General features: G+C 44.9%; 1 protein-coding gene across 1 annotated transcript in view; it reads left to right on the forward strand.

The window, feature by feature from the left end:
- The window catches only part of VSTM4 (V-set and transmembrane domain containing 4), a 60,924-nt gene extending 37,549 nt beyond the window's left edge, over window positions 1-23,375 (forward strand). Inside the window, exons 6-8 of the mRNA XM_024210349.1 lie at window positions 4,617-4,723; window positions 5,977-6,038; window positions 23,165-23,375. Of these exons, the coding sequence (XP_024066117.1) occupies window positions 4,617-4,723; window positions 5,977-6,038; window positions 23,165-23,290 (295 nt within the window). The 3' untranslated portion in view covers window positions 23,291-23,375. The remainder of the gene's footprint in view (window positions 1-4,616; window positions 4,724-5,976; window positions 6,039-23,164) is intronic.
- Window positions 23,376-24,518: the final 1,143 nt, after the last annotated feature.

Raw genomic sequence — 24,518 nt, forward strand, 5'->3', positions numbered from 1 at the left:
AACTCCCGACCCATCTAAACCCCTCTGCTCCCTGTCCCCTGACTGCTGCAATCCCTCTCCCCACCCCTGCCCCCTGACAGCCCCGCCCCCAGAACTCCCAACTCCCCCGCCGCTCCTTGTCCCCTGACTGGCCCCTCCTGGGACCCCTCCTAACTGCCCTCCAGAACCCCACCCCCTACCTAAGCCTCCCTGTTCCTTGTCCCCTAACTGCCCCCTCCTAAGACCCCCCCACCCTAACTGCCCCCCAGGACCCTACCCCCTACCTGTACCCTGACTGCCCAAAACCTTATCCACCCCCCCTCCAGAAAGCCCCCCCCAACTCCCGACCCCCCCCACCCCGTCTCTTGACTGCCCCCTCCAAAATCTCCCTGCCCCTTCTCTGACCCCCTGCCCCCTTGTTGTTGGCCTTCACCTAACATCTCTGTGAACTTGCTCAGGAACGGCCTGAGCCGTTCGTCCCGGCACGCTGGTCCCGGCACGCTGGGCAGCAGGGGAGGAGGAGCGGGGGAGGAGCTCCAGACTGCAGGAGGCGATCTGCGAATGCAGGGAGGGAGGGAGTGATCTCTGCTGCAGGGGAAGCGGAGGAGGGGCTCTCTCTGGCTGTCGGAGCCCCATTTAAGTGGCACCATCCGGCCGGCTGCCCTGTTAGCCACGCGCGCTCTGCATGGGGGGGGGAGGGGGAGGGAAGTCCGGACATTTACAAATTCCCCCCGATGCTATTTTTAGCTCAAAAAGCCGGACATGTCCGGGAGAATCCGGACGAATGGTAACCCTACATATGACTGATGGTGGGGGGGATGGAATCACAGCAAACAAAAACTGCGGGAGGAAACAGGATTAAAATCAGCAAGCAGCAGCATTTTTAGTGTGAGGCCCTGATCTGGCAAACACTTATGCATATACCCAACTTTAAGCATGTGACTATTCCCATTGACTCCAGTGTTTAAGTGTTTGCCACATCTGGGCCTTAGTTAACGTATAACATGCAAGTAATTTTTATTTTCCACCCAATAATCAAGATAATTTCTCTCCTGGAACATGATCATGAGTCCCACACAGAATCTAGCCAATCCATCCAGGAGATACTGATTGAAAAATACTTGCTAATAAAGTGCCTCAATTTAGCTTGACACTTGAGCACGAATCTAGGGGTGTGAGAATGCATCAAACCAAACCACCTGAACCAGTTTACACGAGACTCTTGCAAATCCTAACTATTGCATTGTGCATAGCTGAGATCCTGGTTATAGCTAGATCCAACTCTCCACCCAGCCTTTGGGACAATTCAGATTTGAACCAAAATCCAGGTCCCTGTTGCACAGATAGGGCTGTCAAAGGGACTTCTGTGGCCCTGATTATTGTCGTATCTGAGTACCTGACCTCAGAGTCTTTAATGTGTGTATCTGCAGGGTAGGACAGTGCTATTAGCCCCATTGTACAGATGGGGAAGTGTGGCACAAAGAGATTAAGGCCCAGATCCTCAGAAAAAGTATTTAGGCTCCTAATTTCCATTCTGATCAATGGAATTTAGGATCTGGAATATCTTTGAGGAGCTGAACTCAAACTTGCCCAAGGTCACCCAAGGAGTCTGTGACAGGGTGGGGAATTGAACTTAGATCTCCTGAGTCCCACAGTAGCACCCTAAACTCTAGGCAAGCCTTCTTTTCTGAGCCAGAACCAAACAGCCAGTCTTCCCCTTGGGAACCCCTCCATCTCACCCCCATTGGGAAAGTATAGCTTCTGCATCAAATCCACATGCAGATTTCATGGCTTGGTCCAATGTCTAGTTATCCTGCAGCAGTCTGGAGGAGGGAGAGTACTTGACCAAAGCAAACACAGGAGAAGTGGTGCTTCCTTGGCATTAATGTGGATAGTAAAGCCCTAAAACTCAGCATGTTGCCAGCTCTCGCAAGAGTCTGAAATCCAGAAACACAGTGCATTGATGCTCAACATCAATAACAGACCCACAATCACCCTCTCTCCCAGTGCTCTAATCTTAAGACAACTTGCATGCCTATTTGTTCCAAAGTCCTTCTTTCCTTTGCTTGCTAAAAGCCCGTTAGATCCTATGAGGAAAGCATAATGGGACCTGAAGTACAAACCAGGAGATGGGGGGCAGCCGTGGGGGGAATCCCAAGATTAAAAAAAAATCTTTCCTTTTAACTCTGGACGAGAGAAGCAAGACAAAGACACAGTGTTTCTGAGCCAAGGAGCCTTTATGAATCTCCTTGTTTAGTTTGAGGAACTAGCTTCTAAGACTGCAAGTGCAATTACTGTATCTTTGGGTGCTAGTTAACCCTGCACAATCCCTGCATTTATAATTAAAGGGCAAGCCACAGATAAGTTTCTCAGTGGTTTCTCTTTAAAGTGGCAAAGCAGGCATAATAATTGATGCACTGAATTGACATTAAGCCCTTTCCGATTGCTGCGCTTAACTGGCCAACATCAGGATAATCATATTTTTAAACCGTATTTATGCTCTAACAACCCTTTCAATGCAGAAGAATTTTAAAACAATCAAATCCCCTTTTCATTATGGTTTGCTCTTTCCTTTTTTTCATTTTTCTCGATTGGTCAAAATAGGCTGTTCAGTTGCATTTCCTGTTATTGTTTTCTTTTGTTTGGTCAGTTTCGCTTTGTGGTTTTCATGCGGTAACAAATTGCTGGTGGTGTTTAGATTCACAATAGTGCAGGGGAACTTTGAAATTACTTCTGCCCTCAAACTTAGTTTGCATAACTGAAATTAATTTTCAAAATCACAAAAAACATTGAACATTCACTTTTACAAAACCGCTTTTTAAAATAAACCTACACTTTGGGCTAAATATTCCAACCATGGCATCCATCAAAAACAATGAACCAGATTCTATTCTGAGGGATGCATGTGTAAATCCAAAGTACTTCCGCTGATGGCAATGGCATTACCCCAGCTTTACAGCTGTTTAAAATGAGAATCTGGCCTGATTTCTGTTACTCTAGATTAGACAATGTGACTGCCTCTTCATCAAACTTAGTTGTAAAAGCATTAGGATGAATAGATTGTAGTGCTGTTATTAATTATTACTGCGGTGGCTATGAGCTCCAGTTATGGACCATGACCTCATTGTGCTAGGTGCTGTACAAATGGAACAAACAGACAGTCCCTGACCCAATCAGCTTATATGCCTGAATACTTTCATTATATTCAAACCAGGAAGGACTGCTCTAATCCTGGCCTTCAGAATTGATAACCATGCTGGCAAAGCTAAGAGAACTCTGTGGGACTTATAGGCTGCTGAAACATAGTGGCCCAACTGCAGAGGTCCTCTTTCTGCAGGAGTGTTTATGACATGCCATATCTATCATATTCCTCAAAACCAACTAGTGCTCATTAGCACAGATACCCTACAGAACTCTAGGTGCTCCCGTTACAGACTAGGAGCCGATGTTGAGCATGTTTGCTCTTTTTTTAAGGCACTTTTTGATCAACTGAAAACTGGGGCCCGCTCATGAGTCATGTTGAGCACCCACAAGTCCTGTTGAAGTAGAGATGCTTCCACGTATCCTGGGAGGCTCTCAGCACCATACAGGGCTAGGCCCATAATGATGCTAGTTAATGGCTTAAGAGTAAGCATAGAAATTCCATGACTTTACCTGTCAGGGCTGCAGTCATTCTGACGCCTTCTGTGACTGCAGACCAGGGCCGGCGCTTCCACTAGGTGACCCTAGGCGGTCGCCTAGGGCGGCAGGATTTGGGGGGCGGCATTTTGCCGTCCTCGGCGGAAATTCAGCAGCGGGGGGTCCTTCCGCTCCAGGTCTTCGGCGGAAATTCGGCGTCGGGTCCTTCACTCGCTCCGGGACCTGCCGCCGAAGTGCCCCGAAGACGCGGAGTGGAAGGACCCCCGCCGCCGAATGCTCAGAGGAGGAGCGCTGCTGCTTAGGGTGGCAAAAATCCTGGCGCCGCTCCTGCTGCAGACTCGTGTCTCCAGATACTGAACCAAATTCTTCTCTCAGTTCCAAAAGTTCACAGGGTAGATGGTCCACTGGTTAGGGTGTTAATCAGAGACGTGGTGTCAAGACCTCATGTTGCCACAAACTTGCTATCTGGCTTGGGCAAGTCATGTAGGCCCAGATCCTTCAATTCCCAGATCTTCCAACTGCCTAACTCCCATTGAAATCACTGGGCATTAGTGTCTGTGGGCCTGTGGTCCCCATGAGAAAAAAAACAGTTTCCTACCTCCCAGGGGGGGTTACAAATTGTAACATGTGCAGATACTGTAGTTCTTGGGTCATGTAAGTATCATAGCTAAGGTACAATTGCCATTGAAATGAACCTGTGTCAAAATCTGGCCATGTGGACACCATGCACTTCCTGTGTTAGCCAGAGCAGATGAAGCTACAATTCTGTCAACCATATAGCCTGTGTACTGAACAAGGAGTCAGGCCTGGTGGAGTGGGACAGAAGTTGCAAAGCATTATTACAGATTTTAAAAACGTTTTGAAGTCAGAATCCAAGTCATTTGCCACAGACCATGAAAATGTTGTTTGTTTGTGTGAAAACAATCGGTTGGAACACATCGGTGCATGGATTTCATTCTTGCCATAACCATCCCCTTTCCTTTCTCTTTGCTTTCCAGCTCGGGGGAGACAGTCACCAGTGTGACAAGTCTGTCCCCACTACAGCCCAAAAAAGTAAAGAAAAAGAAAGAAAAGGTTGAGCAACCCCCAGCTATCCCAGCGAAAGGTACGAGGTAACTAATGCAGCCCACAGAGCTGTATTTCCGCCAAGGGGTGTGATTGAGCAGGGAGGGCAAGGAGTTGGGAGCCAGGACTCCTGGGTTCTATCTTGGACTCTACCACTCACTGCACGAGCTAGGCCAAATTAATTCACGTCTGCGTGCCTCTGATTTGCCACATAACAAATAGGGGCCCTACATACCTAGAATGTGTCCCACGGGTGCTGTGATGTGTAACCAATGTTTGTGAAGGACTTTGGCCCACATCCTGAAATGTATTTAGGTGCCTAACTCCCACTGATAGGCACTTACATGCCTTAGAGGCTCTAAGCCTTGTAATCCTCACTGGCAACAGGGGCGGCTCCAGGCATCAGCGCACCAAGCGCGTGCCTGGGGCGGCAAGCCGCGGGGGGCGGCCTGCCTGTCGCCGTGAGGGCAGCAGTTAGGCTGCCTTCGGCGGAATGCCTGCAGGAGGTCCGCTGGTCCCGTGGCTTCGGCGGCAATTCGGCGGCGGCTAGCCGCGGGACCAGTGGACCTCCCGCAGGCGCGCCGCCGAAAGCCCCCTGCCTGCCGTGCTTGGGGTGGCAAAAAACATAGAGCCGCCCCTGGCTGGCAAGGCAGTGGAGAGAGGGGATTTGTTATCTGAGATCTGCTGGGCACATCATGCTATTTAGACCTGTTTATACATCTAGGGCCAGACCGTCAAGTGCTCAGCACCCCGGTAGGGGCCAGGTTTTCAAATGTGCACACCTCCCCTCAGCTCCCATTATGACATTTAATGGGCAGATATTCAAAAGAAAATGCACCCAGCATACTGAACTCCTTACAGAATCCTGCCTGGGTTGTAGAGACTGAGCGGGTGAAAGTCCAGACCTCAGGACCTAATTTTCAAAGGGCGTTTCAACATAACCTGCAACGCCATGCACGCAGATCCCCGCTTGTGACTTTCTGAGCACCATTTCCTGTGCCGTGCAAGGGGTGCAGTTTGCCTGGGTATCATGAGTGCGTGTGAGTCATAGCACTCAGAGATGCCCGGGCACATCTGTCCTCACACAAACGAGGCACATGCTTTGAAAATTGTGCTCTTTCTATGTTACAGGTTTTAATAACAAATGTGCTTCACACTTCAAGACTTACATGTGGATTTTTTGCTGCTGTTGCTAACCTGCTATTAATCCAGGTGCATAACTGCTGATGCACATACTAAAAGTAATCCCAAATTGTATTATGTGAAGTAATCTCTTGATATTTATTTTTATAGCTCCAATAGCCAATACTTTTCAGAAACCTAAGCTGTTGAAACCTCAAAGAAAAATTCTCCTGGTGAGTTGTCTTTTTATATAACTTTATTTCCCCCTGTATTCTTTTCTCTCAATATAATTTTGGCAGTATTGCTAATATCCAGTGTTCAGAAAGTTGTGAGATCCGCTTAAAAATCAAGAGATCATTTTAAAGTCATACACTTTGGATATTTCACCTTTGTCTTCTGGTGTCTGAGCCTTTAGCTGACATTTGGGTCTTGTCAAGATTTTCTCTGCAATCATAAGGGCTAGAAATATAATTTTTTTAAAATGAAAACTGAGATTGAGTCTCACATGCCTCCAAGAGCTGGGGCTTTGAGAAAAATACCAGATAGCATGAAACTTGATAGATGGCAACGTTGGTTTGAATGTTTTCTAATACCAAATATAGGGCCTGATTCTTCTCCAAACTGTGGAAATCAGGAGTAACAAAGATAAGTGAAGTTACCCATCTGTAAAGCTAGGGTAAGAGAAAAGAAAACTTCCAAGACAGTTGGTGAATGAGACAAACTAACCTCCAGATAATGCTGCCCTGATGCCCCTGCCTGGCATCCTGATTAATGTTGTCTCATTGTTTCCTTGTATTCCTGTCAGTCTGTCTGTAGCCATCAGTTGTCTCTTGTCTTATACTTAGATTGTCAGCTCTCGGGGGCAGAGACTGTCTTTGTCCCATGTTTCTACAGCACCTAGCACAACGGGGTCCCGGTCTCATGGTTAGTCTGCAGGTTCAAATGATCACGAACATAAGAACGGCCAGATTGGGTCAGACCAATGGTCCATCTAGCCTAGTATCCTGTCTTCTGACAGTGGCCAATGCCAGATGCTTCACACAGAGTGAACAGAACAGGTAATCATCAAGTGATCCATCCCCTGTCGTCCACTCCCAGCTTCTGGCAAACAGAGGTGTAGGGACACCCAGAGCATGGGGGTTGTATCCCTGACCATCTTGGCTAATAGGCATTGATGGACCGAACCTCCAGCAAGCCAAGCAGACTCTGACATTTTTCACTGTTGCTAATGAATCAATACCCCAGCAGGGCATAAGGGGCACTGTGTCCCCAAAGCTTCTGTTTAATGACTTTGCTTTCAGATGAGAGAATTGAAACTGGATACCTGATTGTCAGTGGTCGTTCAGTGTTCCATGCCCCTTCTTGCATGAATGGGTGCTAACCGTGGTGTCCTGGCCTAATTCCACCTGGTTCATTAACATCCTGCCAGGCGAGAGTTCCTGGAAGGCTGTCACGTTCCTCCCCAGAGGGGGCAGGTTTCACTGGTCGGGGGTGTGAAGTTTGCAAAGCGCATGAAAGGAATTATATAAATGCAGGTTAGTACACCATCCAAATGCTTTGTGCTTAGAACATTGAGATCACAGAGTAAAACACTCAAAATCATGAGACTGCTGCTACCCTATAGACTGTGCGATAGAAATACACAAATATTAATTACTATTATCCTTATTTATTGTGCCTGAGGGCCGTTGCTGTTGCTAAGATGTTTCCTTCTTCAGACCTCCTATTTAAAGCTCACATGAACAGCCAGACTTAGCCCTCGGTTCAGCACTGTACTTAAGCACATGCTAAACTTTAAGCACATTTGATTCCAGTTGCTCTGGAATGCTGCTGGTGAATCTGGCCCCAAATATTTTTTCACTCTCCAGCCGGCCACATCACACATGGCCCCTGCTGAGGCTCAGTCTCTCTGTTTTGGAGGTGGACAGGAAGAAAAGGCTTTTCAAAGAAAGTGATCTGCTTCGTTTTTCCAAAGTGAGTGAAGGCTCCCATTCCATGCAGTCAGCAGACTCTGGGTTAGTGCCTTGCTGTCAGGCTTTAATCTGGAAGCTGTCTCCATCCCTGGCTGTCTTTTCTTTCACATCAGAGTACACCTGGTGACCCACTGGAGCAGGGGTAGGCAACCCATGGCACGTGTGCCGAAGGCGGCATGCGAGCTGATTTTCAGTGGCACTCACACTGCCCAGGTCCTGGCTACCGGTCCGGGGGACTCTGCATTTTAATTTAATTTTAAATGAAGCTTCTTAAACATTTAAAAAACCTTATTTACTTTACATACAACAATAGTTTAGTTATATATTAAAGACATATAGAAAGAGACCTTCTAAAAATGTTAAAATGTATTACTGGCACGCGAAACCTTAAATTAGAGTGAATAAATGAAGACTCGGCACACCACTTCTGAAAGGTTGCCGACCCCTGCACTGGAGCATGAGGAGTACAGTTCATCTACTGATTCGGGCTTGTTTTTAAAGAACAGAATTCACCCAACGAAAACAATGTGAAAGTGTAGCATACTAGAACTACTGCAGTGTTAGAAACAGTGGGAAATTTTCCAGAAAGGTATTTGCAAGGTGCCATTAGCCTTAGTATATAAGTTCCCGGGCAAAGTTTGCACCCAATGCCTGCAGTAAAGGTGTGTGACCAGATCCCCGAATGGCATAAATTGGCATCGTTTTGTGGACTTCAGTGTAGCGACCCAATCTGTACCAGATGAGGGTCTGGCCTAATATCCCAGCAGAGTCAAAACCTGCACAAAATGGATTATACTTGTCACAGCCTCTTGTATAGAGACACTCTAATAGGCATTTCTGGGTATAGTAATCCTCCTCATACAGCAAAGCTGATTGGTGGAAAAAATCTGACTTAATATATGCCATGTCTCTTATCAATGAAAAAATGTTGTCCCGCTCATGGTGTGGAGCATACAGAGAAGACATTATGCAAAGCTGGGGGTAAAAATACATCGGGTCAGAACTGGTTGGACAAAGTTTTTTAGTGAGTGGAAAGAATTCCCTGTTTTTCCTGATTTGTAGTGTTCTGGGATGAAAAACTCAGCTGTGAATCAGGCGGTGCAGGGACTTGAACTGGGTCTTCCACATACATGGGCCTTCCAGACCTGCAAAGCTCCAGTTGTGATCCAAAAACAGACATTTTGATGCAAGTTTGTTTTTGCAAAAACATTTTGGTTTCATTCCAGTGCAGAACCAAACCAAATTTAAAAGCAAGTGTTGCTGTCACAAGAAATTGTCATCCTCTGGTTGGCTCTAGTTAAAGCTATAAACAGCATGGGAATGAAAGCCTAAGTCCCATAATCAATAACAGTTATTACATCTCTCCATAATCAGATTAATAATGCAGCCTAAATGGATTAACAGGCATGAATGTGCAAGGAATTTCTGTTACACTTTGGTAGCAATTTCCTTATGCCAGTTCATAAAAATGACCAAGAAATGTGTAGCTGTTATGTTCAGATTTCCATCAAAACATTTAAGGTGCAAATTTTCAAAAGTGCCTGAAATTTCAGGTGCCCCAGTTGAGATACTGAAGGTGCGTGCCCAAAAATTAAGATTCCAAATTAGTGAACAGCATTAAGTAGGCCATAGCAATTTGATCTAGGCTGTTAGAAATGGAATAAAACATACGCCCAAGAAAAGCCCACCACAAGGATTTTGGATTAAAAAATTATCACACACAAAGAGGTCTGAATGTTAAGGATCAAATTCTGCTTTTGGTTAATCTGGTGTGAGTCAGTGGAGTTATTGCTATGAGGGTAAGTGAGAGGAAAAATTCACGTCTAATTCTGAGCTAGTTACGCCAGTGGAAATCAAGAGTGACTCCCCTGAAATCAGTGGAGTTACATAGGCACAGGGGAAAGCAAGAAGGGAAATATTCATTTTTCTCCTTTCAGAGTTTAATAAAACTCAGCACTATTCTAATGCTCCCTATGGGAATCACCACACACCCACACCCACACCCGCCGTCCCCCAACCTATGGCTTCACTCTGGACTCACACAGATCTCCGAGGATTCATCAGACACAAAAGGGAAGCCCCTGGTCTCTGCTATGCATGGACCCCTCAACCAGCCCCTCCTCTGAGCCGCCAGACCCCAACCCACAGCTTCCCCTGGGTGTTTGCTGACAGAGGATCAAAGGGGAAAAGAAGGAAGATGCGCACGTTACCCCAATTTGGTCTGTAGCTTGTGCCAGCCCATTGTGGGAGCATGGAGAAATTCCAGCAAATACCTGCCCCTTTCTGCCCCCATCACCTCCAAATCCACGTAGTAGAACCCCACAGAGGAACTTCTGTGAAGTCAACTTGTTGAAGAGGGGCCACGCCACGGCAGCCGCACTCCTCTCCCCTTCCACACAACTGGGCATAATGTGGCATGTTCTGTCATCAAAGTGCTTTACATGTGACCACTCATGGCACCTCAGGGAGAACAGTCCTTATTATGATCCCCGATGGATAAGCTGGACCACAGAAATTTTAACTGGCTTGCCAGAGGTCCCACAGGCAGTTTTCCATCTGAGCTGGAAGTAGGTCCCACAGGTCCTGATGCCTGTTTTCTCACTGACCATCAAAGCAGGCCATCTCCCCCAAGGGATTTGGACACGAGAACATCTCAAGAAGCCCAGCACTGTGTGACCCTCAATCTCGTGTCAGTTCACTCTTTATCTGAGGGTACACCTAAGGAGGAGGTGTGCCATGGATGGAAGGCTGTTTGCACCACTTACTGCATATTTCCTATTGGCATTCTCCCAAGGGCACAGCTACCTATGCTAGGCTAAAGGACATCATAGTAATGTCTTATTGCACAACTGCCTTCTGCGCTAGATCTGTGTTCACAGGTGCTGTGTGGTCACTTGATGATAGTCAGTGGAAAGACAGACTTGCTTAGACAGAGCTGTTTCGTTGTGAGCTTCTCTTGCAGCCTCTCCCCCCTCCCCCCCCAACCTGAGATAAGGTACCACAACTATGATGGAAACAGAGTGCTCTGGAAATCCTAAGCCATCAAGGTAGGCCTCAGAGCCACATTACCAAATAATTCCAGTGTTGTGGGAGAAGTTTTATAATAACCTAAATACCAGCAAAATTGTTTCCAGAGGACATGTGCTTTAGGTTTCTGGAAGGAAGTTTATAATAAGCTAGATAATTTCTTTTGTTGCTAATGTGCTAGAATTGTTTGCAGTTGAATTTTACAAAAGAATTAAAGAAATGAATATGGGAACCTGCATAAAATATGGACATCATTTCAACTGAAAATTAAAAAAAAAAAAAAAACCCATAATATTGCATTCAAACCCACAGCCCTGCAAAAAGCCCTTTAAAAAACTTTTCTCAAGTCATATTGCTCTTCTTTCATCTGGAATAAAAACTGTATGGTCCCCTTGATGCTTATGCCTTCCCCTGGCGATCCTTGTCCATTAATGACAGCAGGAGATGTGCGCAGATCAAAGGAAGCTGAGATGCTGAAATGCAAGGAAGGATGCATATTTATGGGATGCTAGAAGCTCAGAGAGTAAGAAAGGCCTAATGCCATGGGCCAAATTCTGCCCTCCGTGCGCCTGGGGATCTTCTGTTGTAGCCAGTGGCAGCCCTGTTTGCATGTATCCAGGAGTGTTTGGTCTTATGAGTTGCTAAAGCTAATTCTTCCGTGGTTTTACACTTCCTCATCCATGTTGTTTGGCCAGGCCTTTGGCTGTCACCCAGAGATTGGCTTTGGTTGCCCAAGCCCTCAGAGGAGCACAGAGTTCCAGCTTCAAAACAGAGTCTCAATAAAACATCTTTGGTATCTGTCACATTGCTGAGCTTTAGCAAACTTAGGGCCTGATCCAAGGAAGTCAAAGACTCCCCATGGGTTTAATGGACTTTGGATCAGACCCATAGACCCAAAGCCTGCAATTCTTAATCAAGCACTGACATGAACATCTAGACATCAGTTTTTAAAGAGAGGAATTTTGGGGGTTAAAACACAGGACTCGGAATATTCCTTGCTCAGCCACTGACTTGTGTGACCGTGGGCCAATTACATAACTTCTCCATGCCTCCAAATTGGTCAGATAAATTATTTCTTACAAATGACTCCCTCAGCTACAGTAGTCGAATGCTTTGGAAATGTAAAGCACACTAGCGGTTTCATTGGGTCTTAATTCTTCAAGATTTGGTTTCCATAACTTTTCCTGGACTTTTCTGATGATGTCACAGCCATTTGAGAAAGGGGAGAGGTCCAGGGCTATAAAAGACTGAGATGGGCTAAGGACGTCACTTTGGCTCTAGGTAAGTAAGGGCAGAACACTCCCAAAAGCTGACGCAGGCTCCCTTTTCTGATACATGCTTAGAAAGCTCCTACTTTTACGCTGAATTTTTTTCAAAGCCACCTGGGAGTTTTGGATTCCAAATTCCTATTAATTTCAACTGAGTGCCCAAATTCCTTTTGCAGCGTTGAAAAGCTCAGCCTTAATTATTATTCTGTGCTAAGCGCTGACAATGCACTCAGTAGCTCTACAGTACACAACACTAAGGACAGGCCCTGCCCTGAAGAAATTAGAGTCTAATGCTTAATTCATCAACGTGACTAGCCCCTGCAAACATTTCTTCCGAAAGGACAACTCCAAAAACTTCGGAGGTGGTTTTTAAGGCTAGGAGGACAGGAAACCAGTGAAGATGTCCGAGAAAGGTATGATTTGGTTGTATTTCTTAGTGCATATATTTCCCTATAAATCAAACTTTTCCTTCAGTGTGGCTCCCCATAATAAGCATTTACAGTACTTTTAAGTATAATGAATGTAGTTAAATATTTCACATCACTGTCATCTTCTTAAGAAGACACTCAGAGCACATGCCTACATAGAGCAGGTTAAAAGCATTACAGCTTATGTTTTCCTAAACAAACATCCCTTTGACTTTTAGCTTCCAGGAAAATGTTCCTGGCACTACAATCAACCATAGCAACTCCAGACTCACTGCAGGGAGAACATGAATAGTATGTCCTAGGAGCTAGCACCATAGCATAATTAAGGGTTTTAAGTATCATTGAATTAGAGACAATCCAACTACTGGCTCAGAAATATAAGCTTGTGAAATACAGAGACATGATTTTAGCTTCTGCTTTACAAACCCTTGCTTAGTGAAGCACTTTCCAATATCTGATAGTGACTTTGGAGTGACATTTTTAAACTAGTCATTTTATAGCTACAGTCTCTTACAGGCGTGGGAACAAATTCATCCGTTACATACAACATTGTACTCATCCATGTGCCTTGGGTGTGTGATTTTTTTAATGATTGAATAAAATACCACTCAGGTTTTTTTTCCCCATTACCATTATTAACCCAGTAAAGGTGAGGCAGTCAATTTTATGTCTAAGCTGGTATGTTTGCATGATTATTTTTCCAGTTGGGGTTATACCGGGGATGAGTTTGGTTCATTCCCTGAGTGAAAGGTATTTGTACATTATAGATATAGATACATAGATATAGTGATTTGGGGAGTCTGACCATATGAATGATCAGACATGAGCTCCCCCTGGTTGAGTAGGTGTCAAAGACTCTGTCAGGTGTTTTTGGAAAGGTTATTTTTTCCCAGGATGTGTCAGACTCAGCTGTGAACTCTCAAGATATTAATGATCTCTGTAGGAGTGATATGAAATTGAGCAAATATACATAGAAAAATGGACTGATCCATTTTCACAGGTCCCTCTGTCATCTTGAAGCCTTTCATCCAGTCCCATTACTCAGCTCCTTTCCACACTAGATAACCGTAGGTTTTGCAGTCTCTTCTCAGAGACATGTTGCAGGAATTGTGGAGAAATTAGCATTTGGGAATTTGAAGGGTTCATGAGAACATTTCTTTTGCACTCTCTGAAGTTTGCATTCACATTCAGGTTCAAACTCAAAGCACAATGCATTCAAACCTGTTGAGTTATGGTGGCTTTCACACCAAGACCAAAAATCATCCTATCTTCATAAAAAAGAGAAACAGTTTGTGAAACCTTGTCAAACCTTTCGATGGAGCTGGGCTAAGCACTGAACAGATACAAAACCTCTTAGCAGATGATGTTTGTGCAATGTCGTTTTTGATGTGTCCCTCTCTAATGAAAGTCCCAGTAGAACTCTATCCATTTTTATTACCCTTCTTGGGACCTTTTTAATCCCCATGATATCTTCTTAAGAGGAGGTGATCAAAATAGGACTCAGTGGACCAAATCCATCCCTGGTGTAACTTTGATGACTTTGGTGGCATTATACTAGGGATGAGCTATTACACTGAGAGGGGCTAAAATCTGTTTGAACTAAGGATGGACAAGCCTCCTGCTTAGAGCCAAAGTCCATGTGTGCAATGACTCTGTGGGATTTTCCTCTAGCAGTTACTTTCCTGGTGAATAAAGAATGGGCACATGCATTATCTTGGGGGGGGGGGAACGCTATGTGAGAGAAGCGGCCCTTCTCTCCTGGACAAGCAGACGTCCCCACCGTGAAAACCTCGATTCATATTTCTAACTCTAAGGACATTGTTCGACATTCCAATTCCATATTTATTGATCCCTTCAAGTGGAAACTCAATTGAACCCTTGACATTTCAGAGCTTACATTGGCCAGCAATTGCATTTTACTTTCATTTCCAAAGACTAATTCAACTTGCAGATCCAGCTGCATCTTTGCAGAAACACTAACTTGTCACAAGTGTCTGCATAAGCATTTTTTAAAACTCCTTTCTTCCAAGGGAAAATCTGACTTTCTGGTGGGATTTTCCACTGGGTATAAAGTGTGGGATTGTCAGAAGCACCTTGGGTTGGCCAAACTCTGCTCTTATTGAAGCCAACGGGAGTTTTGCCAGTTAAACCAGCACCGAGTGGTTTGGAAAATTTCAACCAAGGTGCAGTGTTATTGTAAGCCACCCACACTTAGTGTTGCACACTGACCCCCTCTAGTGGTTGGGTCACAGATACCGGTTCATGAGACTGCTAAAGCCTTGGTTAACAGAACGGGATCTTTTAGCTCAGGCTTTTCGATCCAAGGCTGTAGCATTATCTCTGCTTCTGAATTGTAAACTGTTTCATTCCTCAAACGCAGTTGAAGGTGAAAGGGTCCATCCTCCCTAGCTCTTGGGATCTCCAGAAGGACAGGACTGCAGGAGTCTTGGAAACCTTCTCCACCTGCCTGTGGTCCTTTGTGTGGAACATTCAAAATGGGGAGGGAGGCCACTCTGCCTCATTACAGGCTACAGATCCTACAGAGATCATTAAGTCACAGTTTGTAGGAGAAACTCCAGCCCCCTGGGCAGGGCAGAGCATAGTCTATAGCTCAGCGCCTTCTGGCTGGGGCCAACAGTAATTAACCATCTATAAGGGAGCACTGTCTCCCTGGTCAGGGCAGAGCACAGTCTGTGAGCTCTGGGCCCTTTAGGAAGGGGCAGAGCAGACACAGCAGACAAAGCAGTCTGGGATCTGGTGTCCTGGCTTGGGTGCATGGCAGACGAACACAGGCCTCTTGGGCCTCAGGTGGGGAGGCTGCCAACCCTGGGGTGAAGTGGCAGGGGGCAGGGGGCTGCGGGCCCACCCGACTCCATCGCATCTCAGCCCACGGCCCTAACAATGGCAGAGTGTTCCGCCACTGGGTCAGCAGGGAATCCCACTGCAACGTGCTGACTCACACTCCGGAAGCAGAACCAGACCAGAGTCTGGTTCCCCTGGGCTATTTCCTACCACAGTCTGAGTGTAGAGCTCTGCAGTCCAAAGGTCGTCTGCCGGCAGTCCCCACAGCTCCTCAGGGCATTCGTCTGACTGTGGTCCTGGCAGCTCCTCGGGGCACTTATCTGTCTCCTCTAGCTGCAGGGTGCAGCTCCACTCGGAGCCTAGTTTGAGATCCTGTTGAGAGGAACCAGCTCCCTGGAAGAGCCATATGCTCCCTCCAGTGCTCCAGCCCCAGTTGAGCTCCGGGCACTCCTTTTATACTTCCTGTCCAGCCTCAGGACTTCCAGCGAGAGGGGGTGGGGTGGATTTAGCTCCACCCACCAGGGGGAGTGTAGTGGTCCCTCACTCTCCTACTCGGAGGGAGGCCACTCTGTCTCACTATAGTGCCCAAATATGGATTTCAGCACCTCGCTTTAGTCACTCAGGTTTGAATATTGAGCCCAAGTGCCTGTGTGCAACCTGGGCAGTAAGGATCCCCTGGGGCTTCTCACAGTCAATGGGATTTGCACTAGCATTCACCAAAACCAAAAGATTTGGGGGTCATGGTGGATAATCAGCTGAACATGCACTCCCTGTGTGATGCTGTGGCCAAAAGGGCTAATGTGATCCCAGGATGCATAAACAGGGGAATCTCAAATCAGAGTTAAGAGGTTATTTTACCTCTGTATTTGGCACTGATGTGACCACTGCTGAGATCCTGTGTCTGGTTCTGGTGCCCACAATCCAAGAATGATGTTGATAAATTGGAGAGGGTTCAGAGAAGAGCCACGAGAATGATGAAAGGATTAGAAAATCTGCCTTATAGTGATAGATTGAGCTCCTTGATTCTATTTAGCTTAACAAAGAGAAGGTTAAGGGGTGACTTGATCACAGTCTATAAGGCCCTGCATGGGGAACAAATATTTAATATTGGGCTCTTCTATCTAGCAATAAAAGGTCTAACACGATCCAATGACTGGAAGACAAATTCTGAATGGAAATAAGGCTTACATTTTTGACAGTGAGGATAATTTAGAATGGGCACAACTTACCAAGGGTTGTGGTGGATTCTCCATCCCTGGCAATTTTAAAATCATGTGTTTCTAAAAGCTCTGCTCTAGGAATTATTTTGTAGGCCAATTATTATTTTGTAGGACAATTATAGCCTGAGCTATACACGAGGTCAGACTAGATGATCACAATGGTCCCTTCTGGCCTTGGGATCTATGAATAAAACCTCTTTTGCCCCCTGTGTGCTCACCCCATCTGCTAAACAGGGGGAAATCCCCAGAAAGAGCTCCACTGTCCCAGGGCCTGCAGAGGTGGAGATCAGGAAATTGGGGCAGCCAGGAAGATTCCTTCCTGCAAAGTCCCATGTGGCTCATGGCTTCCAAAGGGCTGAGGACTCATAAGAATGCAGTGAGCTGACTCCACCTCCCCTCCACCCCACCAGAGCAAAAAGGTGCAGCTGGAGAAAAGGAGGCTTTTAAGCAGCCTCTTCGGGGGTGGGGCCCGGGGCCCGTCAGCCCCACCATCCTAAGGATCTGTAGAGAATCCTGGGGAAAGCTTGTGGCTCCCAAGGGCTCATTCCCTGTAGCAGAACAGCCACATGGCGTATCACGATGCCAATGGCTCTGTGCCAAAGAGCTGTGTGCTGCTCCCTCCCAACCCTCTGTGCCCCATAGGAGGGGGCAGAAGCTACTCACCAGGAGTTTGTGCTGCATCTGACAACATTGCCCTGTAGGAATTCCCATGGTTATTCTGTAGGGCACATGTATAAGCCACTGGCCAATGGGTTCTACATGTCCTCCCACAGCACCCTACTGAGAGAGGATGTGAGTCTGTTACAGTCCCCCACTACACGTACTAGCTCTTTAGCTCAAGCTGTAGAGACTCATGTGTTTCCCTTTGGAGGTCCCCAGGTCAATTCCCAGGGTTGGCCAACATGGCAGCTGTCCCACATAGTCCTGGCTCCAACAGCCTGGGGCTTACACGAAAGACTATCTGGACTGAGGGTGCCTCTTCAGTTTCATTCCCTTGCACTCCGTGATTTATGCTGTTTCACCTTCTCCCTGCCTTTCTGCAGAGAGGACCAATGATCTGGTCCTTGGGCTGGGACAGTTCCAACTGGCCTGGAGAGGCCTGTCAATGCTTTTTGCTGCTGTAAATATTTGGGATGTGACACTGTATATTTATGCGTCTGAGCTGCACCATCTGGATAACATCAGCCCTCTTCATGTGGAGCCGTCACAGAGCAGGAGTGCAAAACAGGATGTTACTCAAATATCAAGTGGAAAGGACCCAAGCTTTGTGTCTGGCATGTGCAAAAGAAAATGAGTGAAAGAGTGGCCGTTTGGGAAAATACCAAGGAAAGAGTAATTTATAGCATCTGGGCATGGCTGAAAAACTCAATTCTTGAGAGACCGGATTAGATTCACCTTAACAGGGGGGGAACTTGGAAAGGTTCACGTCAGAGAGCATTTGGATCAAAGAAGCAATATCACAACTCATGTCTACGTGTGGCATTTTTAAGCTAATCGTCTTTTCTCTGAAGTAGCAATCGACACCTCACAGCACAGTGCGGTCACCCCCCTGAGCTACCGAGTCAGCTGTTGGCAAGAGCTTTGGGAGTTAATGTACAACTGGCACTGCTTCATTGCTGCTCTCCTAGTCCGTACACACCCCCAGTTGAGGGCAGCCAGGCAGAGGAGGGTTTCACTCTGAAGGGTTTCTGTAATACACAAGAGCTAGTATAAATGTAATATTTACGCAGCTCTCTGAGGTACCTGTTTGGGACACGTATTTGTGAAGGCCAGAAAATAAACAGGTGGTAATTCACTGGGGCAAGTAAATATAACACGTTCTCCCCACCTCGCCCTTGTTACAGTCGCTCACCATCACATCCATGACAGTCTGATAGCGGTGCAAGAACGTGGAGATACTGAACTTCATTGCTAACGTCTGTAGCTGATGCAGTAATTGCCAAAGCTTTTCTGTCCATTGAGATTTTAAAATGAACCCCAAGTGGAATCAATCAGGTTTGGGCCTTTTTTGCCTCTTTACGATGGATACAGAAAGCCCAAATGGCTGGTTTAAAAAAAATCTGCTTGTTTTTTAAATTAGAAATTCATACTCAGCGGAGGTTGGAAGTGGAGAGCTAGCAAAATGGTGAGATCACAAGAGCCGAGAGAGTGAAAGTTCAGCTATTAAGAAGGGGGGCGGGAACGTGGGCTATTTTGTCAGACTGCTCAAAAGTTACCACTTTGGATAAAGGTATCCTTGCTTAAAGGTTCAAACCCTTCACTCCTTCAGCGAGAGCTCACAATAAACATCCCTGAGACCTCCCAGAAGTTCTCCAGCTAAGCCAGACTTGACATTTCTGATCATTCTAAGGTCAAAATTAAACAATAATTATTTTTTTAAACCTCACACCTTTCAGGCCTTTTTTGTATGCCATAAAAAAAGCAATAAATGGTCCAAGCCCACTTTTTAAAAAGTCTTTTCCAGCTCACCTCTAACATTTCAGATGGTGAGTTATGCAGGCTGACTACCAGGAAAGATATAGCTAGCAGTGAGTTCTATGGAATAGTATCCCAAGAGAAGCCTGGCGTAACTTAAAAACTAACCTGAAGAAGACTTGGAAGGAGAATCATGATGGTTCTTCCTAGTTTTATGATTCTGTGATGTATGTTACACTGTATTGATCATGAAGCCTGAAAAAATGATATTTACCAAGATGAAGGCTCCGAATCTAGAAACCTTGCTTTGGAAGTGATTTAGATTCTGAAGAATTCATTTTTGGCACCATTTTAGACCAACCGACTAATTTTCCAACGTTCGTAGCAATGTGGTCAGTCATAGTTGTGGTAGCATTGCTAACTCACCCGCACACCTCTTTGAAACATAGAAGGTGAATGGCCAGTCGTTCATTTCTCTCATCTTCCAGCCCTGCTGATGAGATTGTTTGTTATTAAGGGGGTAATAACAGTAACAGAGGGGTGGTATTCTCCCAGCTCGTACCTTGCCAAAATGCTATCAAACGTAAATGAGAGAAGGAGTTGTGGAATTAGTTTTCTTTCCCTGCCTGTCTGAAAATTTGTTTTCAGATAAACAAACTAGCAAAATAGCATTAAACACATGACCAATGAGTGAAATACAAGAAAGTGGCTGGAACCCCCACAAAAACTAGATATTATAGGACCTTTAAAGTAGCGTTGGCTCCCATGTACTGTTATTACACATCCTTTGCTGAAAGCTGTACACACTTCTCAATTTTGAACCTCCAGTGTGTTTCCTCATATTTTCAATCAAATTATTACATACTAGAAATATGCATAAGGGAAATTATTCTACACATTTTATGGTGTGCTGTTGCTTGTAGCAGTAATTGCAGTACCTTTTCCACTTATGAAAGTACTAATTTTATTTGGTTTTATTGCTTTTCTAGATGCAATTATTTATTTAGTGTGTTTTGGCTTTATTAAATTATGTTTACTATAGGAACATCATAAAAATGTATGAAAGCAACACATCAGCCAACGTTGCCCGATGACCTGTTTTGGGGAATCTAGTGTTATTTTTCATATCCAAACATAATAGAATAAAGTAGGAATAAAGAGATAATCTACACTAGAAAACAATGCAATTTTGAGATAATATAATAAAACACCTGGACAATATGATTTCATAAATCTTTGTTCTAAAATTTACATGAGCTGGGCGTCGGGGTGGCTATTTTAGGACACACGGCATTTTCTAAATGGAAACAAACGTGAAATGTAATTAAACAGCAGAGGGGAACGCAAACATGGGTTGAATTGGCCCCAAGCAGTTGATTTCTACAAAGCTATGTAAATATTTCCATTGCAAAGGATGAACTGGCATAGTCTTGAGCAATGCTGAGTTTTAAACTGGCAATCACCAGTTTGCCAAGTCTCACCAGATTCAGTTTTGGAAGGGTCTCCACCTGCATCATGCAATTTTACATTTAGGGCCCAATCCAGCTCTCATTGAAGGCAATGGCAAAACTCCCAGTGGATTCAGGCTTTTAGGGTGGATCTGTTACTGTATGTTTTACATTGTAGCCTAAATACTTTGCGTATTCTTACTGTTCTGATTAATGGGACATTAAATTAGCTTAGCTCCCAATTTTAGGTTTTGTATTAAATAAAAGCCAGCCAGGGGTGAGGGGGTTGAGGGGCACAGAAGGTTATGAAACCTCCAAAGGGCACTTCAGTCTAGCAGACAAAGGCAAAACAAGATCCAATAGTTGGAAGTTGAAGCTAGATAAATTCAGGCTAGAAATAAGGAGCACCTTTTTAACAGTAAGGGTAACTAACTGTTGGATCCACCAAGGGATGTGATGGATTCTCCAACACTGGAGTCTTCAAATCGAGATGGGATGCATGTTTTTGTAAAAACGATGTTCTAGCTTAGTCACCAGGTCCGAACTTGACGCAAGAATCACTGGGTGATCATGCAGGAGGCCAGACTAGATTATCACAATAGGTCTTCCTGGCCTTAAACATCTATGACCTATGAAAATGAACAGAAATTTGATACCCCAGTTTTGCAGCATTGTGCTAAGCAGAAATTGAATGGGATTTACTTATGTACTCGAAGATAAACACATGAGTGTTTGCAGGAGTAAGGCCATTGGTTCTAATCCTGCAAGACACCCTTACCCACCCACATAGCCCCTCTTCCTGTGAGCAGTTCAGTTGACTTCAACGAGATACCACTTCCTCAGCAGACTCGACCCGAGGACAGGGATGCAGGAGCAGACCTATGGAGAGGATATAATGAAATGAGATTTGTGCTGGAAAAACACAAGTGAATACATCTGGAAATAAACACAGATACTGAGTGATATTCAAGGCAAAAATGAAGGGAGTCCAGATAATAGCAACAGAAGAGGATTAAGGGACTGACTCAGAGGGAATAGTCACAGAGCTAAATATATGGTGTGGCCAAATGACAAGATAACTCTCTACAAGTATTTGAAGAAAGCAGATGAACTGTTTAGGCTGAAAATTAGCACTGTTATTTTGATGCTGCTTGCAGTGTTGTAGTTGTGTTGGTCCCAGGATATTAGAGCAATAAGGAGAGTGAGGTTGGTCCAATAAAAGATATTACCTCACCCACCTTATCTTGAGTATTTTACTCACAGGAACAATAATATCCCGAGTCCACTCCAGTCTTGCACTTGGTTTTATTTAGGGTTTGTACAATGTTCAAATTGATCCAGTGTATGTTTAGACTTTTCTTGGAGCACAATGCATTACGGGCTCAACAGCCAAGTTCAGTTCCTTGTTGGTTATTGAAGCAAAGAGATAATACCAGCTTCCCGAGTCCTGTGTATATCAACACTATTTTCCAGGACCCGAAAAAGAGCTCTGTGTAAGCGCAAAAGCTTGTCTCTCTCACCAACAGAAGCTGGTCCAATAAAAGATATTACCTCACACACCTTGTCCCTCTAATATCCTGGGACCGACACGGCTATAACACTGCATATATCAACAGTAGTCACTTCAGAGTATGAGAGACTGGAAGACCCAGGATATAGGTCCCATGTCCTGAAACCAGTCTGAATCCAGATGAATTGGACAGTGGTGTATCATCTGATGGCTGTTCTATGGCATATTTATAATTAGTTAAATAAAACCACACGTTAACTCAGTTGTCTGTTTCTTGTTTTGGGTCAAACATTTGCCAATATTAACAACACTTTAGCGTCTTTGGGGCAGGGACTGTGGCCTAAGTCTGACCTCATCTAAAACAGGAGAGACCCCATTGAAGTCAAGCATCACAGTGGTGTACAATCAGGGTAAGAGGAGAAACAGGCCTTTGACTTACTCTGTAAGGCACTGAGCAGAGTGGTAGGTAATGTAAAAACACCACATACCAATAACAGAAGTATCTCGAGCAAGTAAAAGTAGCTGCCTCTGGGTCTGATTGTTCTGTGATGGACAATGGTGCATGTGAGGAGCACAGCTGGTAGAAATGGAAATTTGAAATTTGAAAATAAAGAGGGAAATAGAACATTTTTCCTCCGTTTTTCTGACCAACCACACAGCTGGTGGCCACTTTTCAAATTTTGAACTTTTGAACTGAGAAATACAAAAACAAAAATTCAAATTGCAAAATTTTGGGGGGGGGAAATAGGTAAAAATTCCCCCAAAATATGTTCATGATTTTTTTCTCCCTTCCTTCCCACCAACCCCAAGCAAGTTCTAGTGAGGAGTAAACTGGCTGGCGGCAGCGTAGAGTTGAGAGGAAAACTAGGCCCATTGGATCAGATTTTTAAAAGTATTTAGCCATCTAGTTCTCAGTGAATCCATAGGAGGTAGGCACCTGAACACCTTTAAAATCTGGCTCATTGTGTAAGACACTACAGCAGTCCTTCACACTCAGCCGTCCCACTGGGAGGGCCATAAGAACCTTGTAACTATTTATTTTAAATTTAGATTAAATCTCAGGCAAAACTTCCTAACTGTAAGAACAGTAGGACAGTGGAACAGATGCCTGGGGAGGTTGTGGAAGCTTCTTCACGGGAGGTTGTCAAAAGAAGGCTGGACAGCCATTGGTCTTGGATGGTTTAGACTCAACAGATCCTGCATCTTGGCAGGGGGGTAGACTAGATGACCCTTGCAATCCTTTCTAACCCTATGTTTCTGTTTTGTAGCCGAAAATTGCAGAGGAGAATTTAACGTACGCCGAACTTGAGCTGATCAAGCCCCATCAGGCAGCGAAAGGTGTGCCCACCACGACGGTCTACGCCCAGATCCTGTTTGAGGAGAACAAGCTGTAAAAGCCGGTGTCTGGCTAAATGTTCTTTGGCTGTGTTCTATTTAATTCTTGCTGTGCTGTTTATTTATAAAAATCATACAAATGTCCTTATTTTTTTACTTCCATTCATGCACTTCGATATTTTTATGAGACTTTTTAAAAAATTGTAGTTGAAAGGAAATGTAGCAAGCGTAAACTGACAAACCATTGCCACAGAACCCCTTTTTGTAGCACTTAGCAGCACCCTGGGTCATTTGCAATATTATTTCCACTTCCATGCAAATCTGCTGAACACAAAAGAGCCCAGTTTAGATAGAGATGTCCATAGCCAAGCAAGCCCAGAAACTGCGGTGATTGGATCCACCGCGGTAAGCCTGACGCCCAGGGCAAGAGTCAAGCTGGTGAGGAATTTTTCGGTGAAAAATCAGAAAATGCCTATTTATCAAAACCAAAACTTTGCCCAGGAAAGAGTTGGTTTTAATGAATTTTTCATTTAAAAAGAAAAATTTCTTTTCAAGTTTTGAAATTGTCAAAACTTTTCATTTTGATATTTTCTAACTAAAAAAATTCCGGTTCAAAACTACTCTTTGTTTTGAAATTGAAGCTAATGATAGCTAAAAAAATAAAGAATTAAAGATGGTCAGCACTGAAACAAAATGTTTTGAGATTATTGAAACAAACCATTTCAATTGACCCAAACCAATTTCCGGCCCCCTGCCCTCCATTTGTGAAGATTTTGACTTATCCAGATTTAGGATGGGATTTTTTTTTTTTTTTGGTTGATATCTTGAAAAGCGTAGGGAAAGGAAAGCTGATTCCCATCCATGTCTAGGCAAAACAACCCCCTCAGCCACCCGCTTCACCCTCTACAAATCTGCACAGCAGGGCTGGGGTGGTAGGGAGTTGAGCCTAGAGCCCCCTAACATGTTGTGAGTTGGGCCCAGGATGTTAAGACATCTCACTTCTTCCTGCTCTCTGAATTGCTCAGCATGGATCCCCCTTCTCCATTGGCCTTTGGTTTAAAAGAAGGTGCTGAGCCCCAGGGCCTCTCTTTTTCTGATCTCTGGCAAACATGCACAGCAGAGCGCTCCACCAGGGAGGAGACATGGGCTGGGATTTTCGAAAGAACATGAGAGTGTTAAGTCACAGCACCCATTGCAGGTCAGTGGGAGTTGGGCTCCCTTCTGCCTCTTTGGGTCATGGCCTGTATGTAATTAGTCTCTGGGTGGGGACACCAAAGCAAAATTTTC

This window comes from Terrapene carolina, unplaced genomic scaffold (genome assembly GCF_002925995.2).
Source record: "Terrapene carolina triunguis isolate 2854851 unplaced genomic scaffold, T_m_triunguis-2.0 Scaffold402, whole genome shotgun sequence".
Taxonomy (NCBI): domain Eukaryota; kingdom Metazoa; phylum Chordata; order Testudines; family Emydidae; genus Terrapene; species Terrapene triunguis.